The 27,178-nt window shown below is 41.4% G+C and overlaps 2 protein-coding genes across 3 annotated transcripts; one reads left to right on the top strand and one right to left on the bottom strand.

Moving 5' to 3' along the window:
• LOC145452551 (nuclear valosin-containing protein-like) lies at positions 1–10,419 on the top strand. The gene is made up of 12 exons (XM_080330720.1): positions 1–316; positions 1,077–1,176; positions 2,446–3,054; positions 4,661–4,828; positions 5,760–5,872; positions 6,411–6,535; positions 6,875–7,337; positions 8,384–8,530; positions 8,593–8,733; positions 9,043–9,167; positions 9,231–9,391; positions 10,201–10,419. The coding sequence occupies exons 1-12, from the start codon at positions 2–4 to the stop codon at positions 10,416–10,418; spliced, it is 2,685 nt and encodes an 894-aa protein (XP_080186846.1). The 5' UTR covers position 1; the 3' UTR covers position 10,419.
• A 1,560-nt stretch (positions 10,420–11,979) lies between these two features.
• Positions 11,980–25,198, bottom strand: LOC145452553 (growth hormone secretagogue receptor type 1-like). 2 transcript variants are annotated; one of them, XM_080330723.1, is made up of 10 exons: positions 20,434–25,198; positions 18,937–19,042; positions 17,776–17,904; positions 17,261–17,390; positions 15,536–15,664; positions 15,334–15,473; positions 15,123–15,268; positions 13,294–13,416; positions 13,094–13,232; positions 11,980–12,742 (listed from the first exon to the last, which is right to left on the bottom strand). In XM_080330723.1, the coding sequence occupies exons 2-10, from the start codon at positions 18,993–18,995 to the stop codon at positions 12,592–12,594; spliced, it is 1,146 nt and encodes a 381-aa protein (XP_080186849.1). In that variant the 5' UTR covers positions 18,996–19,042; positions 20,434–25,198; the 3' UTR covers positions 11,980–12,591. The 2 variants fall into 2 exon arrangements, with proteins under 2 accessions (XP_080186849.1, XP_080186848.1); XM_080330722.1 differs by lacking the exon at positions 20,434–25,198 and adding an exon at positions 19,610–20,381.
• Positions 25,199–27,178: the final 1,980 nt, after the last annotated feature.

Here is a 27,178-nt window from a genome sequence, read left to right on the forward strand (position 1 = left end):
CATGTGTTTTGTTATTGTTGCTTTCCAGCAAGACAGAGTCGGCGTTCGTCCAGCATTGATTCCGGTTTCTTACTTCGCCGATGTAAAATCACTATCATACTACTATTCGCTTAGCACAATCCCATTTGTGATCGATGTAGTTCAAGAAACCATGTCGTTCTACGATCGTCGTCTGCTTGGTAGAATTAAGCAGTACATTTCGGAGCACCAACATCATCGTGTCTCAAGTGATGTAATGGCCGAGGAGCTACAAATGACATACTTTCGGGACTACGGCAGAAGAAAACGAAATGCATTCAGGAAACTAGTTAGAGAGGTAAATGCCAGCCCACATAGGCATCGCAGATTGTTGATTGGGACTTCTTATATGTCATATTGTGACTTGTGTCTTAGTGTACAAACTGTACATGTACCATTACCTTATATTGCTTTTCACCAATAAGTTGCGCGTGACAGAAGAGTTTCTTGCACAGAATAATTAATTGATTAAACAGAAAGTTGAGCGTGACGTTGCCACTAATTCCACTCTGAACTGTGACATACTCTATATGGCTATAATCATGAATTGATCGCACACGTTCATTCATTCAGGGGACAGAGCATATAGTATCCGCAACTGCCACTCAAAATAAGTAACATACAAGCAATATTCCATCACCAATATGGAATAGGGTTATTTTTGCATTATTACTGCAATCAATTGCGTGTGATTAGACAATTCCCACATAGCAGGCTCGATTTACTGAAGTGATGAGATAAATAACAATATGGCAGCCCACAATTCCACCATGAAATCCCATATCCCACCCGTAAAATATGACTACAGGGTTGCAGTACCTAAAAGAATTAAGGAAAGGCTATACGATACCAATTGATAAATGACGGGGCGGTCACTGAAACATTCTTATGACGGCTATATATGCAATCAATCAAGCTCTCTACATTCATTAGAATACGCTCAGCGATGCAGTAATTTATCACGTGCACACGGAACTGATTTCATAATGGTTCATTTGATAGCCTAGTTTATCAAATATATCATTAAATTCAATACTTGAATTATTCTATTGGCACAGGCTCATCAAGCATTATTGCAAGATAGCAAACCCGCGAACCAAACCCCGCTGGCAAAGAGACGGAAGTCGATGAATGGGAAAGATCGGGATACGGGATCAGGTAATTTTGAACTGGTTTTTGAAGATTTCCCAAGATACGGTTGTAGCACTGACAGCGACACTGATACCTGAGCTGATATCACTTACGAAAAAATGAATAATTTCTTTCAATATATATGTAACCTGCTTGTCGTTGATATGTGTGGAAGGCAGCCTGTAATTGTTAGACAAAACTGAACTACCGCGGGCGTGGAAAATTAAATAACTTATAATATCCGTACTCGTTTCCGAGATAATGTAACATCCATCCCAGAAAACCGCGGTCGCATATTTGCAGGAAAACTGCAGTGTGATAACTAGGGCAATTTTTTTTGACCTAAAAAACGGAAGATTTTGACCTAAAAAATCTAAATTTTGACCTTTTTTGACCTAAAAAAACTGAAATTTGACCAAATTTTGACCTCACGTATGCAAATTAGGTGTTTTCGCATATAATGTTAAAATTGTACTACTTATCTTCATTTCTGGTTGGAACTGTCTGTCCTTACAAAGTAGATTGGCCTGAAAAAACGTTTTTGGCTCGAAAACTGACAGATTTTTACATGAAAAACTAGTATTTTAACGAAATCTGGCCCTATGAAGAATTCCAGTAGTTACATTACGTATTCTGGTGGAAATAATTAAAATTTGTTGTAGTACAACGTAAGATCCTTTCCTACATTCTCGGGTAGAAAGTGTCTGTTCTTACTACGTAGCTTGCCAAGAACGGAGAAAGAACGTTCAACAGCAGCATTTGTTGGCTGACAACACTCAACTTGTGTGCACACTGCTGGTGACAAACCGTGTTGCTTCATTCTGACAATGTTGTCTATATCACAATTTTTCAGCTTGCGCTTCTTGATATAAGAACCATGCAATGTCCAAGCAGTCTTGCTTCAGCTAGGATATTGCGGTACGTTTACCATAAAACCATGTCACTATTTGTTTCATTTGACCATTTATGATTCACAATGAGCAGACGATGGTCCGTTTACAACGGTAGGCCTATAAAGTAGGCTGCAAGCTGTAAAATATCAAATGATAAGTTCACCGACAGCGCAAAATCTACGATACAAACGAAATGCAGAGGTCAAAAAATGTTTGACTTTGTAAACAATTTTGACAAATTTTGACCTAACGCTACAATTTTGACCTAATTTTGACTTTTTTTGACATGTCAAAAAAAATTGCCCTAGTGATAACAGTACCGTTATCAAAGCGCAGATTGCAACAGTATCAATAGCACAAGTTATTTCTACGACAACAAACTGAAACAGTAATCTTCCTGCAGATTCAGACCAGGAAGGTTTCATGGTTGAGTATTCGGACACCAATACGCTAAACTCATCCATGATGTCGATGTATAAGAAGAAGCAACGTACCTCTTCATCAGCTCCTGCCTCCCCGTTCAGTTACGTAGACTGTCCTATGGTAGCCGTGGATCAAGCTTCGGTTGACCCGGAAATACAAGAAAATGAACAGAATGATACAAATGATAACAACAATGTGAAACCAGACTACCAGGACACAAGTATTTCGAACTCAGAACTTCCGTCCGCTACGAAACCATCTGGTGATGCAAACCTTGCGTCGAACGTTGCTGTTTCTGATGACTTCATTGCCGCGCAAGATTTGGTTCCGAAAACGCCGCAACGGAAATCTGACAAGAAAAAGAGGCAACGGACTAAACAGGTTCAGCCCGAGGATTTCGAAATCACAGGAGAAAAGGCAAAGCCAAAATTCAACATGGAAACGCCTAACATTAAATTCGCCGATGTCGGCGGGAATGAAAAAACTTTGAAGGAAGTCTGCAATTTGTTGCTGCACGTCAAGCGTCCGGAAATATACAAAGCACTGGGAGTTGTACCCCCTTGCGGCGTACTGTTACACGGACCGCCAGGTTTGTTGTTACCGGCATGTAGAATTTGTCCGGCCGCATGACGATTGCTATATTGTGTCTGAACTGGTGTGGGAGGCCATTGTTCTGGAGTTCGCCATATCTCGGACCTTTGTTTATAACCAGGTGTGGACAAAGTATTCAGCGTGGCTACTCAAGTAAAAGTAAAAGTAAAGCCATGAATTTCTACTCGATTACAAGTAGAAAATGAAAGTGTCAAGAACAGTGGTTCTCAACCTGGGGGGCGTGCCTCCCTTGGGGGGGGGGGCGTGAAAGCATCTGGAGGGGGGCGCGAAGAAGCGGTTAACTGACGAGAGCGCGATTTACCTCCAATTCACGCGTGTTTCTTTTTATATAGACCGAATTTGATGCCATCAAACAATCTGTTGAGGTTGCTAGCATCCCGGTTGGATTTTGTGATATGACGATGAGGGGGGCGCGAAATTTTTCACTATCATAAAGAGGGACGTGTCTAAACAAGGTTGAGAACCACTGGTCAAGAAGGATCGTATACTTTAAGCCAGGGGTGTCAAACAAACGGCCCGCGGGCAGCATCCGGCCCGCGAAGCAATTTTGAATAGATTGAAACCTTCCTATATATTCAGCACATTTGTAACAAATGTTGAGAAATCCTTTCACGACAATAGGCACCATAAAAACCACCCGACTACGGCGCTATAGTTCCACTCTAGTTACCACTAGCAGCAACAAGTCGGTGAAATTGACATCCCATTTCAAGAAGGCACTCTGTTCAAAATTTCATACAAATATGGACCAATGAGTTATTCACAGAAGCGAAAACGCCATTGCGGTATATGCGTTTAAATAGAAAATATATTAGTTGCACAAATATACAATTGACATAAGGTCGCACTGCCGTGTCACTTTCGAACCAATCTAATACTAATGACCCGAATTCCAGCGACCACTTTTCCATTTCAATATCTTGTATTCCTCACAACGCATAAGCAGGGCTGACGCCAGATTACGGCTAAATCAAAGGGAGCATCGACTATGCCAACTTGTCGCCACTGTTTTGGTGGTTCTAAACTACTGTATTCAACAAGACAATCATCGTATTTTTGCCAATTACATTGTTTGCGATTAAAGATGTTGCGACTGGCTACTTTAAAAACCCTATGCTCCGCGTATCATCAATTATATTATCAATGCTTTTGACGTATTCAAGTGAAAACCAAGAGCACGAGGTAACATTTTCGAATCAGTTGACTGGTCCGGCCCGCGGGCGATTTGAAGGCTTGAATCCGGCCCGCCACGCAAATTGAGTTTGACACCCCTGCTTTAAGCAGTTGATCAGTGGTGGCTACTTTCGTGACTAATCTAAAACGAGTAGCATTACAAATTGGTAGAATTCTCTGAAATTCTGTTTATCGTGATACAGTGCTTATTTCATGCGGTTTCATGCGACAATTTCACCTAAGGAAATGATGCAAACTTATCTCAAAAATGTTTTGGCGATTGTAATGCTGTAATATTTTCCTTCTTGCTTGGGAATCGGCCAAATTTGGTTTCAACAACTAATATTACTGAGGGTACTACTATTACCGTGCTGATTTGATATTACTGACGCGCTAATTGTGTGTTACAGGTTGCGGTAAATCTCTGCTGGCGAACGCGATAGCCGGGGAGTTAGACGTGCCGATGTTGAAGTTGGCGGCGACCGAAATTGTCAGCGGTGTGTCCGGCGAAAGTGAAGAGAAATTACGGGACATGTTTGAAATTGCCGTTTCTTCGTCTCCTTGTGTGATATTCATCGGTAATTAGCTTTTTTCTACTGTATAATCGATGGAATTTGCGTCTGTTTTCATTAATTGCCGACAGGTTGTATTGATTTGTACTACCCTGATTCAACGTTTCGAATTTTGTCAGGCAGGAAATAGTTTTGGATCGATATGCATTTTTCTAACATTTTAGGTGCAATATTGTCCTTTTATCTCTGTTAGTGAAGTTCTATCTATCGACTCGTGCCTAGTCTTAGCCAGGGTTGTAATGACTCAAGTCATGACTAGACTCTAGTCGCGATTTTCCGGTGACTCGACCCGATTCATTTTGTCAAAATGCGGAAATGACTCGAGTCAATTTGTGTATTGACTCGATTTGGACTCGGGTCATTGCGCATGACGCGGACCAAGTCCTATGACTCGAGTTTCAGACGGCCAAGACGGACATTTCATAGTACCGTAATTCCGAAGAACAGTAAAGTAACCACACCGTTGGTATTTCGCCAATTGGTACGGGCACTTGGAAATGCGACCAGAAACTGTTAAAAGTGAGGAAAATTAGTGTATTTTTTAATGCGAATCATTCGATATCACCAAACAGAGTTATAAAAAGTGGTCTTAACAAGACTTTAACTCGAAAGTGAGCAGTCAACGCAATGACTTGGGATTCTAGTCATAATACCATGACTCGGACTCGACCCTCTGCTCGCTGACTTGGACTCGGTGGTGAACAAAAAATGACTCGACTTCACTCGGAGCCTTGTGACTTGGTTACAACCCTGGTCTTAGCACATAATTGTGGGTACTGCACTGCTCTCTTCTCGTCTCTTGGAAGCACATTTGATCTGCTCTATTAGCATTGCTTCTTTTCGAGTTGGCTACATGAGTTGTGTCAGTGACTAGTGACTACCGTGACATTTTTCGGCAGTTGCAAACAATCGAGCATTGTTTCGTTGTGTTCTACAGACGAAATAGATGCAATCACGCCCAAAAGGGAACTGGCGTCAAAAGATATGGAAAGGCGCATCGTGGCTCAATTACTTGCGTGCTTGGACGATCTCAGCAAAACAGCTTCGCAGGTAATCGATCCATTTGAAAAGTGATCAAATTCAAAGTGGTAAGCGTTGGTACTCAGTGGAAGTAGAGATTGCTAAGAAAATAAAATACGGTAGTTAAGTATGCCACTCGTATTTTTGCCTGATAAACTGAAAACGGTTAGGTAGAAGTAGTCTAAAATCGTAACCACTCAAATAAGTCGCGCATGTCAGCCATATATTTGAGCAGAAGTATAAAGTAGAAGGTATCTTATTACTGACCATGTCTGCTGTTGTTGTTCGTTGTATTCATAGTGTTTGTCGACTACTATGGTCATTACACCAAGCCAATTTTCTTCATTTTTATTCCGTAAATGAAACTTTTAGCAAGGCCCACTTCTAGGCTTTCATAAGACACCGCTTACACGGATGACAGGGCGAGGAGGAGCCTAGATAAACCTCCAACACTTGGGTAAGAATTCTGCAGTCGGACTCGGACTCGCAACATTGCCACTTGTAGTTTGTAATTGACCACATCTGTGGTTAACCCCGTCGCTTGCGCTGAGACTTGGTAGTTTTCCAGATACTCGTGATCGGCGCGACAAACCGTCCCGACTCTATCGACCCGGCACTGCGACGGGCCGGTCGGTTTGATAAGGAAATCAGCATGGGCATTCCAGACGAAAAGGCGCGTGCGGACATATTGAAGTGGGTCTTAGCGGAATTTACCATTTGGCGGCACTTAATCCTGACCTAACCCCAACACATTAATACATACTACTGAATGCTGAGTGTCGTATATCACAATTCACGCTTGTATGAGTGAAACATACATTTTCGAATCCACTAATACAATATTGACACATCACTTTCCTAATAATAACAGTTTTCACATTTTCAATGACCAATTCACCAAGCGCTGTATATCACAATTCATGCTCATATTCATTGACACATTTCGAATTTATTAATGAATATGGATGCATCTCTTTCATAAAAATAGTAATAGTATTTACATTCCTTTTGCAAAGTCGCCTTGCTTGACAGAGTCCTGTGCAAGGGCATGAAGCTGGAACGCGACTTCAATTACTCATTGCTGGCACGGCTGACACCTGGATACGTGGGTGCCGACCTGATGTCGCTGTGTCAGGAGGCGGCGACATCTGCCGTGAACCGAATTATCGAGCCTGCCGAGGTGAGAGAGTGCGCAGAGGCAGAAATGAACGTTGAAACCACCCAAGAAACGGAATGTGACGTTTCGGAAATGCCGTGTTTGAATCGGACTTGTGATTTATCGTCGTCGGAATTCATGGACTGGCTGCGACGGGCTTGCCCCCTGTCCGATGCCCAGCTGGAGTCGCTGTGCATCGAATTTTCGGATTTTGAAAACGCGGTCGCGACGGTGCAGCCTTCGGCTAAGCGAGAAGGGTTCGCGACAGTTCCCGACGTGACTTGGGCGGATATCGGTGCTTTGGAAAATATCAGAGAGGAGCTCACCATTGCTGTACTGGTACGTATGCTCGTGTGTTGGATGCAGTGTCAGTGGTTTAGGACGCTTAACCTTTTCGACTCTGCAATTTCGAAATTGAATTTTTTCAGCGGACTGGTCTTCCAAAATGCAATTGTTCATCATTAAAAATTCATCCCTTACTTTTCATTCATCTCATACTCTTGCACTGAAGCAATGGTTCTCAAACTGGGGGGGCGTGAAAGCATCTTAAGGGGGGGGCGCGAAGCTGCGGTCAACTGAAATTCTTTTTCGCGCTCCTTGCGATTTATCTCCAAATCATAGTTATTGCTCTGTATATAGTCCGAATTCCATATTTGAGAATTCTCTCATCAGCAGTTGTAACCTTCCATGCCATCAAACTATCCGTTGGGATTGCTATCATTCTGATTTTGTGATATGCATTTTGTGATATGACGATAAGGGGGTGCGACATTTTTCACCACCATAAAGGGGGGCGTGTCTAAAAAGTTTGAGAATCACTGCACTAACGGGTGCCAGTAAGGCAGTAACGTACGTATTTTTAAGTTTGATTGGTAATCTTGACTAGAGCCCGACCGATATTGGATTGTTGGGCCGATACCGTTAAAACCGATATCTAACACCTTCACCGATAATACCGATATATTCAGCCGATAATCTAATCTAAGGTAGAATCTACCTCATAAGGCGCATTTTCAAAACTGCAGAGCATTGATATCAACAGCTTTACAGCCATTGTTATGTTTGAACATGAAATAAACTAGAAAGGCTGCATCTGGACACCCTGAAAGTGTAAGCTATATGAAATACAGCAATATTCCCAGTCTAGCGGTCAAGGATTGTAGGTTTCTGACTTACTACCCCCTGTTGTGACGTCACGGAAATTGCCGATATTTTGTCACCTCCAATGGCCGATACCGATAATTATTTCAAAGTGTGATATTGGCGAACCGATAATCGGTTGATCTCTAATCTTGACCACTATAGTTCTGAACCTTAACGTAACTTGCAAAAGTTTGGCCACAGGTTGCCGATCACTGGTTCAGAACAACGCTGTTTTGTTTCAGGCTCCCGTGCGTAATCCCGAAGCGTTCTCGTCGCTGGGATTAACGAAACCTCCGGGAATCTTACTCGCAGGCCCGCCCGGATGCGGCAAGACATTGCTGGCGAAAGCCATAGCAAGCGAATCTGGTATCAACTTTATATCGGTGAAAGTAAGTGTTGAAAAGCTAGATGTAGGTTGCGGTGTACTTGGACAGTGTCACTTCCGTTTTAGGGTCCTGAACTTTTAAATATGTACGTGGGCGAAAGCGAACGCGCGGTTCGACAGTGCTTTGAAAGGGCGCGGAATTCGTCACCTTGCGTCGTGTTTTTCGACGAATTGGATTCGTTGTGTCCGAGGAGGTCCGGCGCAGAGGTGGGTTTGAGTCGTTGACCGTACATTTCAGTTTGCGGAATTATACGGTACACTCATCTGTGAAACGCACGGCTGCAGACATGTTAGCAATATTGCCAGTAATTTGAGTCAGAGATGAAGAAGAATGTGGGGTTAACGGTTTGCTGGTCATCTGTGCTTTGTAGCATGATTTCTAGATGGATTTCACTTTCGTAGCTTGGAGAGGTGAAAAATTCACTTTCTAGCCGGTACACTTCAATGTAATGGCCAATTCTATCAGTAGACCAGATTTTGCTGCTGTGCATTCATGAAGTCATCCAAACCTTGCAGAGTGCGTCTACGTCGCGTGTCGTCAATCAGATGCTGACTGAAATGGACGGTCTGCAGACGCGCGGTAACGTGTTTGTAATAGCTGCCACGAACCGCCCCGATATAATCGATCCTGCGGTATTAAGGTAGGTGGACATTCAAATCAATACGACTTGGTTGCTATTTACGGGACATGGCGACTATTACAGGCCGGGCCGTCTGGATAAAACCTTGTACGTCGGCTTACCCAACTCGGACGACAGGGCTAAAATCCTAAACACTCTGACGAAAAACGGGACCAAGCCGCCCATCAGCGACGAGGTATCTCTCGAAGTCATAGCAAGCGATGACAGATGTGCACGGTTTACAGGTAGGCTGGGTCGATTTTTTTTTCTGCAACGACTATTTTCTTTCATTGCGCCCTAGTAAATAGGAACAGATATCGGTCGACATAAATTAATCCACGTTTATTTCGGTTCGACCTGTGGGACCTGGATTCCATCACTGGTGAATTTTCATCTGCCCATGACACGCACACAATGCCGCCTGCTTGGATGGTGCGGACGCTCACCACTACCCTATCTCCCCCGTCAATTAGGATCAAAACCCAAGTTCTTGCTTAATGCGGAGAGGAAATTGACAAATCTGATACAAACAAAATTACTGTATCGGATAACTGCAAACAAGCAAATGTATGAAATCAAGTCGAGCGGTTATAGGAGTCTCAGAAGTGCCCGGACAGTCATTGACCTCGCTCTCAGAAGACGTTTTTGCAGATACACCACCTTAATACAAATAACGAGTTGCATGTTGCTTACTAACGTTGGCTTCCTGTCCGGTGTTATGCTTGGTAATAATAACCATCTCAAGAAGTAATCTTCACTACGGTACCTCCGTTGCTCAAAACCGCTGGTGTTGCGATAACAATATACTACGTTCACTGCCCTCAGCCGTCTGCTATTGCCAATTACACCCCTCTGCGTAGCCAGGATGAAAATTTGTGGTGGTGCACCTTCTTTTGAAAATTTTTGTATGCATGTATCCATTATGACGCATCAAAAAACATGGCGTCACGATGCACAAGTCAAAAACTTGTAGGTGCTTTTTGCCGCCGAGCTACGCCACTATATCCATACTCAGTTCGTGTTATTTTAAAGTGATTGCACCATTCATTACCAGGCGCCGATCTGTCGTCTTTGGTTCGCGAGGCGGCGGTCAACGCACTGAGAGAGCACATCTCGATCGATCATGTGACGGGCCGCGACGCCCGGATCAAATCGGACATTAACGTTACAGTGGAACATTTCGAAAAGGCTTGGGCCAAGGTGAAGCCCTCGGTTTCATCCAAAGACCAATTGCATTATGAGAAAATGAGAATAAATTTGGAGATGACATGAATCGTTCTTGCTTGGTGCTGTTGTGTGATGAAGGGACGGAGACAGACGATCCACTGGTGGCGGATTTTGCGCAATCGATTTCTGTTTCTTCACCATTGGGCCAGCAATCGTATGCCTCTGGGTGCGTTTATCGTTCCGATAAGCTGCTGTTTCTTGACCATGCTTTATTGCAAACCCATTCTCGAAATCCGCAGTTCCCTGTATTCTATATTAATTAGGGTTACCATACGTCCTCTTCCAAGAAGATTCGTCCTCTTTTTTGAAGGTTTCCTCAAAGGACGCCCAAATGTCCTATTATTTGAGAATTTGCCCTCTTTTAAAGTTTTGGTTGGATTTATGTTAAAATGCGACTGAGATCATGGAAATCAGTTCTCAAGTAACGTTCCGGCGGGTATTTCTGGAGTTGAGCCGGAAAGCTGACTTTTTTTTAAATCAGTTAACGGAGAATTCGCTACAAATTCACCAAATTTTGCGGATTTTCCACCGATATTGTAAGTTTGAAAATTTTGAAAAAGTGTCCTCTTTTCAGATTCCCAAAATATGGCAACCCTTAATTAATGAGAATTATTATTATTATATTCGAGTTGATTATTTAGTGTCTTTTCGACATTGTTGCTTGCTTTTGGGTAAATTCATTGTAACTATTTACACGAACGTCAATCGATAGACAATTTACCTAGTGCGAGTGATCCAATCATTGGGATATCCCTTTCCAAACGGTGTTCTACTTTATAAACTCGTCAAAAAAAACTAGATATTGAAGTAGTCTGATTCTAAAACACAACTTGAATAATGAGAACAAGTAGGCAAGAGTCGAAATACAAGCAATTTCTTCTAAATGAATACTAGCCACTCTTCAGGATTACCGGACCACGACCTAACATCGACCTCGCCCTCCGCCACATGACACCTCATTTTATCGCTTGCGTCTTATATTCTCAGCATTACTTTTCATCCAGTGTGCAACTGTGCATGCCTTCGCCTAGGCTAAGGTGGGTGTCTGATCTTAAAGGCGCACTCCAAGTTGTTTCGACACCTTCCTATCTTTTCATTGTATCGCAGTATTGTGATGTTTTGAAACGATGAAAATATTAATAAACCTGATTGATTCATTGATTGATTGAGCTACTTGAGTTTTACGAAAAAGTAGAAGTAGCCTACTTCGTTAGGCCTACTGACCATGGAGTAGCCTACCTACCTATGCCAATTATCAAGGATACGTTTCTATAGTCTATTAACTAAGACTGCATAGTTGAAATGGATTATTGAGCACCGAACGGCACCAATGTGTTCTGGTACAGACTTCACCTACATGTCAGAAGTTTGTCTAAGCCTCGTCGCTGTCTTCTCTGCAACTGCAATTTCTTGACGATTCCGGGGTCAGACAATAGTGAGCCAGCGTTACAAAGGTAGCGATCAAGATCCAAAAAAACTCTAAGCACCGCCATGTTGCGTGACATCAGCGTGTACTCTACTCACGCTGGTGACTGACATGTAGCCTAATTTAAAACGAAAAATATGAACTACACATATTGGCCCAACCAGGCTACTCTGGACGATATTCGGGTTTTTAACAAATATATTTACTGGGAAACTATCCAATAAAGACGAATCAGAAACTAAAATACGGTAAAGTATAGCGAATTGAGAAAACCTCTGTATGCCGACACGCGCCAGGAAGTGCATGGATATTTCTCCTATACTCGGTACATCAATGCGATCTCTATTAGTCAGAAAACTTCGCAATTTCAAATAAGTTCCGCAGCTCTCAGGCTGATCTACTGATACTTGACCTGTGAACACCAATAATCCGTTTCGATTGATTCCTGGTCACTTGTTGACGAATCTATAAGGTGCATTGTTTTGAAAAATATGTTACGTGCAGGTCATGCACGCGCCATGGCGCATCCTGTGCCCCAAAAGAATTGTCAATGAACAGCATTTTGGAGTCTAAATTTCTATATGATTGTTCCGTAGCATTGATCTTTTGACAGATATCATAATTCCCGGAAAGATCTTTCTTTCGGACATTATACATAGCCTACTGACACAGCTATTTTCGTTATCCCCGATTGACTGTTCACATAATGTCACTCCGTCGCATCATTCTGGGACTGTTCTTTCTCTTGCTGTGACATAGGACGCTAGACTGTTCGTCCATCAACCTCGAACATCAGAGTTCAAGGTTTCCAGTCTTTCTGGCGGGTGATGATGGGTCAGAGGTTGAACCAGCGGAGCTTGCCCCTGAACTCGTCTGTGGTTTCTTCTTCCAACAAATCTGAACCGAGTTTTTCAGGAAGCGCATGGTAGCGCGACGCATTCTCCTAAGAAAATATAGTCGCATTAGAAGTTAAGTTTGGCTCCTTATCAAGCCAGATTGCATAGGCCTACTTATAATTAATCATGACTTGGATCGGCATAATTATGCAACTTATGAAAACAACAGTGTTTTAAAACCCCATATATGTTTAAAATGCAACCCCAGCGACGTTAATATATTATATCAGAAACGTCACATTGTATTGCCGAACAGAATTTCCTCTTTGGCATAATCGATTGCTAGCTGAGCTGAGAACTTCAAAGTGTTTGAAACGGAGAAATACACAGATGGAAAAAACATACAAATTACAAACACGTTTTAAGACCATACGTAGTCTATTCTTTTCTATACTTACGCGGACGCGACGTTATAAAAAATCGGATTGAGACATTCCGACAATCTCAACAATATGTACGCTATCATTCCGGCATTCCAGTCAGCTATCTTCCCTTCCAGGGTCGATGCTGTCATGTTCGTTGTGAAGAACGTGTACACTGAAATTGTAAAAGCTCACATCAATGCAATTCGCCGGGATATTCCGTTTTTGTGATTCACCTGTTATGGGAAGGTAACCAAACATGAAGGAGCCTGTTATGAATCCCAATTGCATTATCGCGTGTTTCTCCCGAAGTCTTGTCTTTATTTCGTACTTGGAGCGCGATTTCTGGTTCTTCGGAGCTAAAAATAGTCATATCAAAACATCTGTCGCGAAACAGATACAGGCCGATATAGCAACGTATTCGCAGTCGCACTGTTACGTCTGTTTACAATTTATCCTGCGCAAAACGGCATTTGCAACAAATCTATTCAACACTGCATATTTAGAAATGATCAACTGTAGGAGTAGCGCACCCTACGGCTTAAAAACTGATCATATTTGAAATAATTTGGACAGCCTACTTGCAACGGTTACCCTCTACTCATCGCGTTTAAGTTTTAAGGTACTTCTCGTACTCTAACCTTTAGTCGATTTCCAGATTACGTAGACAAGAAGTAGGCCTAGTATAGTTACAGCATAGCAATTTATAGCGTAGCTACACAGTAAATTGCTATGGTTATAGGATCGGTTTTGCAATGTACCGTACACCATAAATATACGGATTGGATATATACATCGTTTTAATCAGAGACCTTTAAACAGAATCTGGGCAAATAAAATCTTAGAAAATTGTAAAGAAACTCCAGTGCTTAGAAAGGTATTGCTCAGCCCATGTTAGCCACCGCTGAACTCTCTTGAATAGTTTTGGCCCAATTTTTCAAAGCAAAAGGCTAGTATTCACTTGAGAACGTTTCAAACCACTCATTTCCTACTTCGGTGCGATAAATATATAGTGGTGTGGTATTCCTTTGACCACTTAACGTTACTGATTTACTCTTGTTTCTACTTTAATGACATAATTTGATTATGTCAGCGTGTACGACGAGCAAGGAATAAGAAAATAAATGTCGATAATAGTCCCGCGAAGAACCGGAGATTTTCACGAAGGAGTGATTTGTGATGAACTCATTCGCTCGGGTTTGATCGAGAAAACAGTTCCCAGTTGCGAGCTGGCACAACAACCGGAAACCATCGATTCAGCAGCAGGACTGCATATTACTTTTGTCGTGGGAAATGTAAGCGATCCTAAAGTGGGGTAACGTGAGTGAGGATCTGGCTGTGGTCAAATGATATACGATTCTGCGTGATCGATATGCAGTGTGCGGTTGATAGCCTTGATGATGAAAGTTATCCTGCATCTGGGCGATTTCAGTCAGAAGTTTGTCAAGTTGTATGGATTGATTCGGTGTTTGAGTGTGGCGCCTTGCCGTCTTCTCTGTGTTTAGATTTGATAAACATGAGACATATGGGTGAAATGGCTTGCTGTGCGGACTGGCGTGACAGAATTGCTTGCTCTCGACGAGTGAATACTACTGCATACTACGATTGAATCACTCAATGCAGGGGTAAAAGGTTACTAGAGGACATGAATGGTCGAATCGCATAAGTCAGACTATACTACGGGGTTTGATACGACCAGAAACATGGTGATTGCTGCAGCGATGAAAATTCCTGCCCGGTATCAATTATAATTCGACGCGAAACGCTCTGTTATGTAGGGTCACCATATTTTCGAATCCGGAAAGGAGAAAACTTTTCAAAACTCATAAAAGTTAGTTTTGGGGATTAATTATTTACTGTGAATCTTATTGTGTTGACTAAAAAAGGACAGCAATCACCACATGTGATTCGAATCCCAATTGACCCGCTCGAACGCCGTATTACCAATTTTCGCGTCATTTATGCCTATTTTCATTTGACCCTGTTCATTAGCCCAGCTGTAAAGAAGAGGACGTAAGGTAACCCTACTGCTATGAAGATATCGAATCCATCTGAAATCACATACATGCTTTTAATTTCAGTGTCTCTCTTCGTCGCCTGTGTTTCATAAGAATCAAGCCAATTGTAGGCGAGAGAAGAGCGATCAGTCCCATCGGTATGTAGATAAACAACGGAAATGCGATTTTGTAGTATAACCGGTAGTGCTGTATCCTGAAAAAGTGAAACATAATGTAATGTGACAGGCGTTCGATACAGTGGAAATCCCATTCACGAACCAATCGACGTTCAAAGTGCATGCTGGCCATTTCGCGTCGACTGAGTCGGCGTGTCTATCCCTGGCGTACGCCTCATACCACATCCAGCGCGGGATGCACGCCACGCAGAACGTAACGATCCAAATGCTCACAGTCAACACCTATATGCAGAAACGGCAGATTAATATCGACAATTCTCGAGTTATCAGCTGTGACCTTTTACCGTTGTGTGCTTCTTCTTTATTTTTTTGTACTTCATAGGCCATTGGATGGAGATGAGACGCGTTACAGCGAAAACAAGTATGTGTAGCGACGTAACGTAAGTAGTCCAAGTGTCAACCGCCCAAAATAGCTGATTAAAATATTACGCAATTACAGTCTTGTACGTAGGACTTCCCAGGGCATTGTGTCGCCAGGGCGTCAACTTTCACATTGTGCCCTCCATCGTGCATTGCCGATATCTAGTCTCCAACCCTTATCACAATTGGATAATATGTACAAATCAGAGATTCGATTGGTTCATCGCTGTAAGATTGTTCTTTTGGTAATAACGGGGCCATATAGGGTACAATTTATCACGAAATATCCAATACCGATGACGTATCAGAGCAGGATTTAGGAATTACTTCAAATGTTATGGTCCTGCACGTGCACCGTATAATAACATCTGTCTCACACTGCAGAAACTGATTATTAAGTCGTGTAAAAATCCATTATCCCAAAACACAATCTTTAGATTCTCTAGTAAGATGAAAATTGCTATAGGACAGGTTACTATATTTTTGGCAGTGAACAAATATGAGCCATCAACCATGATTATTTACTCAGCGGCTGGTATGAATACTAGCCAGTCTTCAGGATTACCGGACCACGACCTAACATCGACCTCGCCCTCCGCCACATGCCACCCCATTTTGTCGCTTGCATCTTATATTCTCTGCATTACTTTTCATTCAGTGTGCATGCCTCTTATTTACTTCGCCTAGGCTAAGGTGGGTGTCTGATCTTAATGGCTACTCCAAGTTGTTTCGACACCTTCCTATCTTTTCATTGTATCGCAGTCTTGTGATGTTTTGAAACGATGAAAATATTAATAAACCTGACTGACTGACTGAATATCCCAAACATAATGAATATAAAGCAAAACTGGTGCTTATATTGGATCTAAACAACACACCCTTTTCTGGATGAACGTCTGTAATTCCGACACAAACTACACAATGTAGTTAGCGAAATTCGTGGTGAACTTCCGCTAAGTTATGAAATATGTCGGCTTATATAAATTCAAGGCACTATACAGCAATTGATACCCACATCTACAACCTATATATTGCTTATCCATATGGTGGAAATCACGTGAATCGCAGGTTAAATCGGAAAGCACTACATCCTGTCGCATTATTAATCTATTAGCCGACTGGCATTGCGCCTAGTTTACCATTGCCTTTTCCGGATCATTATCGGGGCTCCCTGTATACCCAACCCAAGGTTCAAGTTGGCCCAAAGCAAGTGCCAAGCATTTTAATAAGCAGCCGACAATGTGAATGTAACTTAGGTTGGGAAAGAGTTGCAGCTTAAATTCTGACGAAATTGCCTAGTTCTCTTGTTCAATGGTCTCAAAATTAAAAAAAAACTGCAATGACGCTATGACAAACGTCTTGCATAATATCCACAAATCCATGATACAACTGAGTAATGTATCTAGTAATGCATCTGAGCAGTTGATAAAATTGTGCAAATAAATGCGATGCGCCTGTATAGGTCTGAGGTTGCACCCTCCACTTCTAAACCTATCAAGTAAGTCAGCTGATGATATTTCCAGTTAGCCAGGGCACCTGGCTAATCCACGCGCATTGCACATTGTGCATCTGCTACCATTGCAACACTGACTGATACTGTAAATAGCAGTTCAACGTGATATAGAAGATTAAAATAAAAATATAAATACCTTGCAGAAACCATTCGCAATATCCCATTCATCGAATCCCCACGTCCTTCGATAGAGAAATATTGGGCTGACCAGTGCAGAAAGCAGGTCTGATGTGCACAGACTTATTATCAAAATATTAAAGATGGACCTACAAAAGAGTGATCAACGGTTACGTAGGGAAAAAGTTGTAAGTCGCTCGTATAGCATGCATGCGAGAGCTTAGCACAAGTCTAGAAGGCCGGGAATTCAACTATAAGACTCAATAATAATAGAAGATTAGTGAAATACAATTGAAAAATCGACTTTTGCTGTATCCGACTGCACCAGTTTGCATGCATGACCGATTGACCGTTGAGAGAGCCGTGACTTACAAAGTATATGAAAGATTTTGCATAGGAATGTCTTTGTCTATCTGGCTACGGCAGGTATTGTTATCGCGCTCTCTATAATCTGCAGTAGCCTATTATATCGCTATGTGGTACCAACTACCAAGCATACGGGGCAGCATTAGCATCTTCATGAAATGTGCTTACCATAATTTCCTGGAAGTAGAAATAACTAAAATTGTAAGAGTGTTGGCGACAACTCCAAATATCATCATCGACAAGATGAAAAAAGCCGAAACTGTAATAGCGGTATCACTGAACGGTCGTATGTAAGGTCTGTAATGAAGTAAAGAAGTTGAAGCATCGATTAAAAAGGCCACCATTGTGATTAGACTAGAGCCAGAACGATATCGGTTCTCCACCAATATCAGTAGATATGTTACACTTTTAAAGAAATATCGATATCGGTCGTTAGGGGGTATGAACAATTTCGTGATGTCTCAACATGATAGGCTACTAGGAAGCCTTTCTATGGTATATTTTATGTACAAGCGTATATGGCTGTTCTGTGTTCAATTAATGCTAATGCAGTACTACCGCATCGGTCATTATAAACGTTTGATCGATATGCGTGCACTGAAAAGCATGAGGATGGAATGGAAATCAACCCTATCGATATATTTAATACATAGATTTAAATTAAAACCAATTGTCAATAGCATGTTAGAATATTGCTATGCGTCTCAATTTATTGTAATTAATGTGTTATCGAAATCCAGTCTGCTAACTATACCTCCATAATTGCCATATACTGCATTTTACCATTTTATAGTGAATGATGATCGCCGAATGGAGGAGGCCACAATAGTAAATACGTGTGATCAATGATCTGGGCTGTTCAAAAATAACTTTTTTTCCCAGATTCCAGCCATTCACTGATTAAATTGTCAGGTCAACCTAAAAAACGCTGCACACCAAATTTTGGTTCAATTCTAACAAATATAGGACTCCGCAGATCCAATTAAAAATTGGATCTGCGGAGTCCTATGCTCGTTAGAATTGAACCAAATTTGGTGTGTAGCGTTTTTTAGGGTAACCTGATGATTTAATAAGTGAATGGCTGAAATCCGGAAAAAAAAGTTATTTTTGAACAGCCCTTGATCATGTGTATAGTGTGTACATATCTAATCAAGTCCTAGACAATCGATGTACTCGAGTGACACATAGTAAATTCGGAAGGTAAATCAATTCGGTAACACAGGTATATCCATTTGCAATCACAAAATACTCAGCAATCGTAACACATAGACGTACGTAATGAATGATTCGGACAAAGAGGTGATGCTTTTGCAATCGAAAGCTACTTACGTCGTAGTGCGTAGCTTCGTTGTCGTCACATCCGTAATATTCGCCGCTTGTGATTCCATTTTATAGTTGTAAGTTATTCTATCGTTGCTGCTCAGTGCTCAGTTATCTGTGAATGAATAGCATTCATTGGCACCGCTTCCTTTTAATACACAGATTGGCAAGCATGCTACGTCACACCACCCCCTGACTGCAAAATTTGTAAAAGCACCTCACGATTATCGTTTGTACATTGGCGACGGGTTCGCCATATTTAGAATGCGACGCGGTGCAGAAATATGGGATTAGACACCGCTCAACATGCTCGAGTGTACTTGGTCGATCTTCTAGACATATGCTGTGAGGCCTCATAATTATATCGTCCTTTGTAATTCCATTTCATTACGATACAATGCAATGCAACGCAAGCAAAATATTGACTGCCAGACATTGAAAGGAGGAGTTAGTCATAGTATGTCGCGATTGGTCTGGCTGGAATGTATGGTTTCGACAAATTATTATTATGTTTAGTTCCCCAATGTCAACCGACGTTCAATAAACGGCAACACTATACCAATGCTCCTCAAAAAGCTATATCGCGCAGATGTCCACGAAATTGTGATTGAAGGTATTTAATTAAAAGTGGATTTCGTAACCAAGCACATCACATACCGCGATTTATAATTGTCCATCGCACCTGCGCATTCATTGCACAATTCTATTACAATTACAATCCACATGTACGTCATGCATGTCTATTGTCCATAATTCAAGTCGGTCCAACCATTGTCAGGACTAGCACAAAAATTTACATTTACATAGAAATAGATTACAAAATCTATGAACGACGACACATGGGTATCACTTCTTAGTATACGCTCTAGTATTCACCAGAATGAATTTTCCAATGAACGCAAATTTCGAGTATTCGCAATCGGAATTTTTATACATGCAATATAATAGTTCCCAAATTTCTCCAGGGCTGTTAATATATATTTTTTGCAATCTACGGTATAGTTTTACTCGCCGTAACCTAGACCCGATCGTATAGTCAAGTCAGAGTGGGCAGTCTCTCGATCGGTAGAATGCGGGTTCGAACGACGACCGGGTTATAGACTTGCTTTAAAACTAGAATCAATGGATTCGGACTATACGGCGTTGCGTTTACAAGGAAATAGTCGTATTGGTTCGATAACCTTACGTGGTTCCTGCGCATCTCATTCCTCAGATCACATTGATGATGTAGGACGACAGTAGGTAGTATCGATTAGGAAGCGTAATTATTGAATACGCTCAGAAGGTCATTGTACAATGTACATCTGGTTGCTAGCCGGGCTGAACGATAGACCGGGATAGGGACAAGCACCTGAACTCCTCAACTCAATATATCGTGCTCTTCAACATATGTCTGCTAATATTTCAGCTTCCTTCCTGGTTGTATATTTCGTAGTTTCATTGCTATCTATAGTATAGCTGTATCTGACACGATCAGATTAATTTTAGAAGTGTAAGGCGATTAACCTGCATCGTCCCGTCTCGGTTGGCTCGGACTTTATTTCCGCTATCCATAAATAATACCATTATCCCTGTCTGGACGCTACTAGGAGCAATGGTGACTTACGCCATGATGTATAGCGCCAATACATTCTTGGAGACTAACTCCTAAATTCTTATCCACCCTAATATGCAAATTGTCATGAATAGCATTTGGTGACTAAATACTAAATGCAATAATGCAAATAATCAGATATTTAGTAATTCTAACTGTGGAATGGCAGATGACCCTGATAACAAACATCTTACTCCTAACATCGTGCGAAAATTTAAAAGCAAAAGTTGTTGCGCCATAAATATTGTACATTCCATTTAAACAGCATTTTATGTAGTGCGAAGATATCCATTTCTTATCTTCTCCGATATGTTTTTTCTTTAGAGATGCACCGATGTTTGGAATATGTGAGTGATAGCTCACAGGCATGTGTTATGATTTCATGCTAAACGCGCCTGGTCCTCTTACGTCATGATGTTACTATGTATTTCCACGCCTGCTCCTGTCAAAGCCGTACAATATGCTATCATATTGAGAGTGCGGTTTGTGACACAAGATTCTTTTACCGCAAAAGACTTCGGCACTACGAGAGCTGCCAACCCCGATTTGCAGTATGTGTCCACACGTCCACACCCTTTCCTTTCCTTGCACAAATGCACATGTTTACCAATTGCTAGGCCATCGTGTTGGCGTTGGGTGATTTTGTGCTGTATGTTCAATGTTCAATTGTTCATGCTAACTATTTGGCAGACGTATGGGGCGGCAAAGTTCCCTGACTCGCAATGGCATAGTAATTTTCAGACATCGCATAATTATATTAGAAGTCGAAGTTTCGAGTATGAGTCGGGAGGTTAGGAGCCGGAGTAGCGAATTTCAATTTTGGGAAGTCGGGAGCGTAGTTGCATGAAAATTATTGCGTCTTCCAATAAGCCTTGCTTGAAATTAACATAATATTCGTATGTGTCTAAGTAAGACGAGAATGCACCATGACGAAATACCCATTTAAAAATTGCCACGCTGTTTGTTACGTCACAGTATGTGTGCAGCGTCAGTATTTCATTGCTGGCGGTCTGATACCACACAAATTTCCATTGCGGCTATACGACCCACGCTATAATTATATAAACAGGTTTTCTGAGGCCAGACTCAAACTTCAATAAAGAGTGATATGATAATGGCGTAAGCAGAACGTAAGGCGGTTCCTCCGTAACGAATATACTGCTCATATAACAGTGGTCGGGAACCTATGGCTCGCGAGCCATATATGGCTCTTTTGGGCATAAAGTATGGCTTTTTGCGAAAATTCTAATTTTGTGCATAATTTATCAATATTGCAGCAACTTGTTATTAAATCTTCAGCACGACCAGTATAATTATTCTTGTGGCAGTATAAAGATGTCTTTGAGAGGTGAATACAGTGGCATATTCAGGGTTAGGGGCTCGGACCCCGTTTCAAAATACTCAAATCTAAGTTGCTGTCTCGCCTGCGCCACGAAATCTCGGATTGTACGATGCGTTGATTGCTCAATGAGAATAGCATGTATGAAAATGCATGTATGAAAATGCAGTTTTCAAATACACATTGTCTTCCTGATCTACGGCGAGAAATGAAATCCGTCGAAGTAACATTCACAATTACAAATTAAAATTACAAACAACGCCATAGTGATCCACGTTCTTGATTAATAACGTAGCTTTGTAGTTGCTGTTCAAATGTAGGCGTGTGGCACAACGTTGTGTTACCGCCGAATACTTTGAGAATTGAGAAATCGAATCGGAATCGGTGCGGCTATTACATTCAATTTACACTGGTCTACAGAACGAAAAAAAATCGGGCAGAACATCTAAGAGCCGTTTCTGGCGTTTTCGAGGTTGCTGATTGTGAATATCACATTAGTGATTAGAGATTGGCTCTTGTACCCATCAAAAAGTCCAAAATTACTGTATTTACCATTGAATACACTAGGCAAGAAGAAAATCGTAGTTTCTTCTAATTTTATACTGCACTTCAATAGATAATAGTTGACTATGAAGAACCCTCATGTTATCCTCATGGGTTATCTCCAAAACAAGAGCCAATTTGAAAAAAACCAAGGTCATTTTCGGAATCAGCGCCCTCCAGAACCACCAAACCCACTTTTACTTTGGATGCCTAAAAATATATGCTGACCAGTCCATTGTTATCGGTTATTATAAAATCTATGATATTTACGATGAATTGCGCTACGCTAATCCCGGCCGTGCCTCACCAATGCCTTACCTCTCCTTTCACGCTATATTTTCGAACAATAAATAGGTAAGTTGCGTGATTTTCGTTGTAAAAATGTTCAAAATCTAGCAGACAGGTAAGGCACTGCCTCATGTGCCTCCCCTGAAACCACGTCGCTGACGCATCACACATTACAGTTGGTATGCATGCTGCTGTGTAGTGACCTTCATGTTTGGCTCCGCCTACTTATGTCCTCGATGGGTCCTCGCATTTAAAAAATATCGCCAAGACGAACCTACGATTCCGTATAACTGACGAAAGTCGACGAATTTGCGCTAACATGACGTCCCAATTGAAAAATTGGGACGTATTAATTAATTAAAACGTATGGCTCTTTGGAAGTTAAGATGGAAAATATGGGGTCAATATGGCTCTTCGGACAAAAAAGGTTTCCGACCACTGTCATATAACATAATAAATCCGATTATCCATCGTATCCATGTACGCATGAGGCTGCGACGACAGAGTGAGTTTTGATAAAAGATGAATGAAAACTTTGGTATGTTATGCAGCGTACATCGAAGAAACGTCCAGAAAACCATCAGTAACCTACTTGTAACTACACTTTACGGAGTATATACCACACCTTGACATACCCAAATTGATTTATAACAGCTATGTATGGTAATCTAGAATCTTCAAGCAGCGTCGAATTGGAACAATCCATTGAAGGGTATAGATAGGGTAATGTTGAACAGTTTTCTGTCACATCCCGAACGAAAAAATGCTGATGAAATTTCCACCTAAGGTGTTGCCGAGCAACGATCATTATTTATGATTCTGACTGCATATACATAAAATGAAAAATACGCAGGATCTATACACCGCAACCTGTATAGCCAAAGACTATACGTTCATATTTGCTCTACTTTTTACCATGAGTGGACCAACTACGAATGGGCAAAACAATTCGAGTGTAAATTTTTATGATTCGATGTTTTCGAGAACCGAATTTCTACGCTCTTGACCACTGAAGTCATTTTGTCCGCAAGAATTATCGTTTTGATGCTTTCCTTCTCACCACGAGAGTCTTGGGACCTAATTTGGTATCATGATACAATGAAAATATGTATCACCATTCACCAGGCTGTGCATGTTCATTGTTCGTGTTCACGGCAACTGCATCTCGTTGAAGTAGTGATAGACCCGCAGTATATTGACAGATCGTTATGGCATACAGTTTGTGTTGAAAAATTTGCATTCGTGTTTGTTTGTCATGGTTTCATGATAGGTAGCCTACTCGATTTTGCCCACTCCTAAAACAATGTCTCAGTTGAAATGTTATTCCAGAGTCAACGGACTTCATCCGAATACTCATTTCCCATCGGCAGAAATGAGCTTTTGTAACTAACATTTCCTGTCTTTCAGGCGAATTCCATATTCCGCGTAATGCGGCTATTAACGTATCTGTACATGTAAACTGTACGTACAGTGTATATATGCATGACTTCATGCCAGAAGCTTCCTCACTGATCGTCACATTACAAAATATGATATTGTCGCAATCTCATCATCCACGATTATAGCAGCGTAGAAGCAACGCTTCAAGGACCGTAAATTAATTAAAAATTTCTGCAATGAACGGTCGTCGCGGATATATTGTTACGCCACAGTGTGAAATGACGTCATGCAGTTCAAACCTTGCAGCGCGAAGAAAAGATTTGTGCAAAATTATTGACCCGCGAAGTTGTGCCAATTTTGTGCGCCGTCCGTCGAAATGGGCATCTAATTTAGCTCAGAACCTGATACGTATGAGATTTGCTCACGTGGGCGAAGAGAAGGGACAACAATAATTCAGGCTTTGCGCATGGCTATTTCTAACGAAATATATTCAATAACCGAATAAATTCGGCTCATGCTTCGAGCAATCTAGCTTCAGCCCATATCTAGGTGTAATCCGATCATAATTTTAGTGATAAGTCTCGCCATGACCGTTAATATCAATTCTAATAATGAGATTGTGAACCTTGCCTCAACTGGAAGGCCTATATATTAGATATGTACGGCCGGCGTTTTCACAGCGGTATTTCAATAAAATCCATGTAAGAGGCTCCACAGAGTCCACGCTCCTGACCTTCCGTATACCTCAGACTGTATATTGAATTCCGTAAAGTGTATACTCGTATACTATACACTTGTACCTAAAGCAACATCTCAGTTTGTTTCTCATCTGTAACGTTTTAAACACCATTATTCAGATTGTTGGCAATATCATTCACTGACATGTCATTTATCATCTCCGCACTGAAATCTGGACAAATGATTAACCCGAAACATAAAGTTTCACTGGTACTCACATTTTGCAATAATTAATTACCGTTTCAATTATGGCGCCACATTCCCGACGTTATCGCAACCCGTTTAAAACCCTACTGTAGCCTACTAAAACTAGCTGTCTCCTCGAAGTTATACCCCTGTATCTGGAAATCCTCAAACCTCAAACTCAGTTTCCTTATTTCTATAGGTCTACAAAACTACTGCCCAAAGTGTGCAGTGCGTCGCAAACTGAGGCCTAGGATAGGTCATCGACCAAAAACTAAATTTTCAGATGCGTTCTCAGACAGACGAAGACGCGGCGATAGCAATAGGAAATGCATCGAGTGAGGTAAATCCCATTTGAGGTTGTTGCAGAGGTGTTATCTCCGTCGGCTGCCTAGTTTGATATAGGCCTATTAACACGGGATCCGTCGTATTATAGGACAACTGCATATGTGCATTGTGCACGAACCCACCAATGCTATTTAATATGGCAAATCCACGTGCAATCAAAATGTAGCCTATCCCACATATTGCTGAGTATCCCATATCAAAATGAACGGAAGCGTCATATTACTCTTCCGTGACGCCTTATTTACGCATTTTGCGCAACCAGCGACACATCATCAACTGCCGTTCGTAACGTTTGGGATTTTTCGATGCAAAGTATGCTGGAAATGACGTCATGCAGACTTCTCGTGCCTGAGAAAATCGTCGCATCGAAGAGTTATTGAATGACTTGTATTGGTCCGCATTCGGAACCAATAGCTCGAATCTTCTCTTCGAATTTTTGTTTTGTTACCGTCGTATAGGTGGTCTTAAGTAGTGTGCAGTTAAAACTTTATGAAATGATCTTGACGACACCGTAGTTACGTAACTATTTGTCATATAGCTGAACCGACTGGTTGAACTGCTGGTTGGATACATAATACAAGAGTATAGGGATGGTGTGAACCTCTGAAAGGTTAAGGTTCGTGTGAACGCGAACCCTTTTCAAAGGTGCCGTGTGGACGCTAACGTGAACCTCATGACGTCACGTGACGTGATATTGCTAATTCCAACCCTACATTTCAGTGAAGTGATAGCCTATATTATTGTACACGATACCTAGCGACGACTCGGGCCACCATACGTCCTCCTTGAGGAGGATTTGTCCTCATCTTCCAGGTTTTTCAAAATGTCCTCCGAGGACTCCTAAACGTCCTCCTTTATGGCAATTCGTCCTCATTTACAGCTTTTACAGCTAGGATAAGGGACAGGTTAGACTGAAAATCGGCATAAATAACGGGAAATAGAGAATATGGCAGTCCGAGCGCCGAGCGGGTCATTCGGGGTGTTTCAAACGAAAGTATATAGTCAACACCACTAAATTCAAGCAGAAAGTGGAAAATTTGGAGTCGAATATAAGTGATGACTTTTTTTTAGTCAACTCAACAAAATTTCAAAATCGGCTGTTTCCGTTTTCGGTCAATTAACTTTTACAAGTTGCCAAAAGTGTCCCCCTTTCCCGATTCCAAAATATGGTAACCCTACATTACATAATGCCACAATGCTGAAGTACATATTGACGTTTTAAACGCCGTCAAATGTATCAACTGGGGCAATCAAATGATATAATGATCCCATAAAATCAATATCTTCCGTCGCTTTGCAAACAATATCGACGATGGCTTGCAACGGGATATAAGTTTACGCCTCAACGGGTCCAGGCCAGACCTGGCAATGAATTCGGCGTCAGAGTTTTGCCACGTTGATATTGAGCAGAGTGTAAAACGGACTTGTTACCGATGTTATCTCATTAACAAGTTATACAGAAGTAGCCAACGCCTTTTTATGGTAAAATAAACATACATATGAAATAAAGAACGACCCCGTACGCTTGCTAGATTTTTTTACATCAGACGACCATAACAATTTCATTGATTGGTTGAATTTAGCATCGTTTGCTGACTACCTACATGTAGTGTATTTAGCTCTTAATGTTGTGTGATTGCGGGTCAAGCTCAGAGCAGAGAGTCACTAAAGATTCGAGCAAACTTTTGTAACGAAGCAAGTAATATTTTTTAGATTGTCCTGTTGCATGCTCGTTTAGTGTTGATTTTTATGCTGCCAGCGCCGTGCATATAGTGTCCCGCAGTTGAAATGCAATAAATTTCAACCAAAGATGTTATAAGGCAGTGAAAATTGTAATA

The sequence above is a fragment of the Botryllus schlosseri genome, chromosome 12 (assembly GCF_051294905.1).
Source record: "Botryllus schlosseri isolate E-star chromosome 12, Bs_hap1, whole genome shotgun sequence".
In the NCBI taxonomy this organism is placed as follows: domain Eukaryota; kingdom Metazoa; phylum Chordata; class Ascidiacea; order Stolidobranchia; family Styelidae; genus Botryllus; species Botryllus schlosseri.

Excerpts from the sequence above, each read along its gene's own strand:
- LOC145452551 (XM_080330720.1), top strand. The coding sequence starts at position 2 with ATGTGTTTTGTTATTGTTGCTTTCCAGCAAGACAGAGTCGGCGTTCGT. Across the intron at positions 4,829-5,759 it reads TCCTTGTGTGATATTCATCG|ACGAAATAGATGCAATCACG; the intron begins GTAATTAGCTTT and ends TGTGTTCTACAG. Across the intron at positions 9,392-10,200 it reads CAGATGTGCACGGTTTACAG|GCGCCGATCTGTCGTCTTTG; the intron begins GTAGGCTGGGTC and ends ATTCATTACCAG.
- LOC145452553 (XM_080330723.1), bottom strand. The coding sequence starts at position 18,995 with ATGGAATCACAAGCGGCGAATATTACGGATGTGACGACAACGAAGCTA. Across the intron at positions 15,474-15,535 it reads TAAAGAAGAAGCACACAACG|GTGTTGACTGTGAGCATTTG; the intron begins GTAAAAGGTCAC and ends TTCTGCATATAG. Across the intron at positions 13,417-15,122 it reads GACACTGAAATTAAAAGCAT|CTCCGAAGAACCAGAAATCG; the intron begins GTATGTGATTTC and ends GACTATTTTTAG.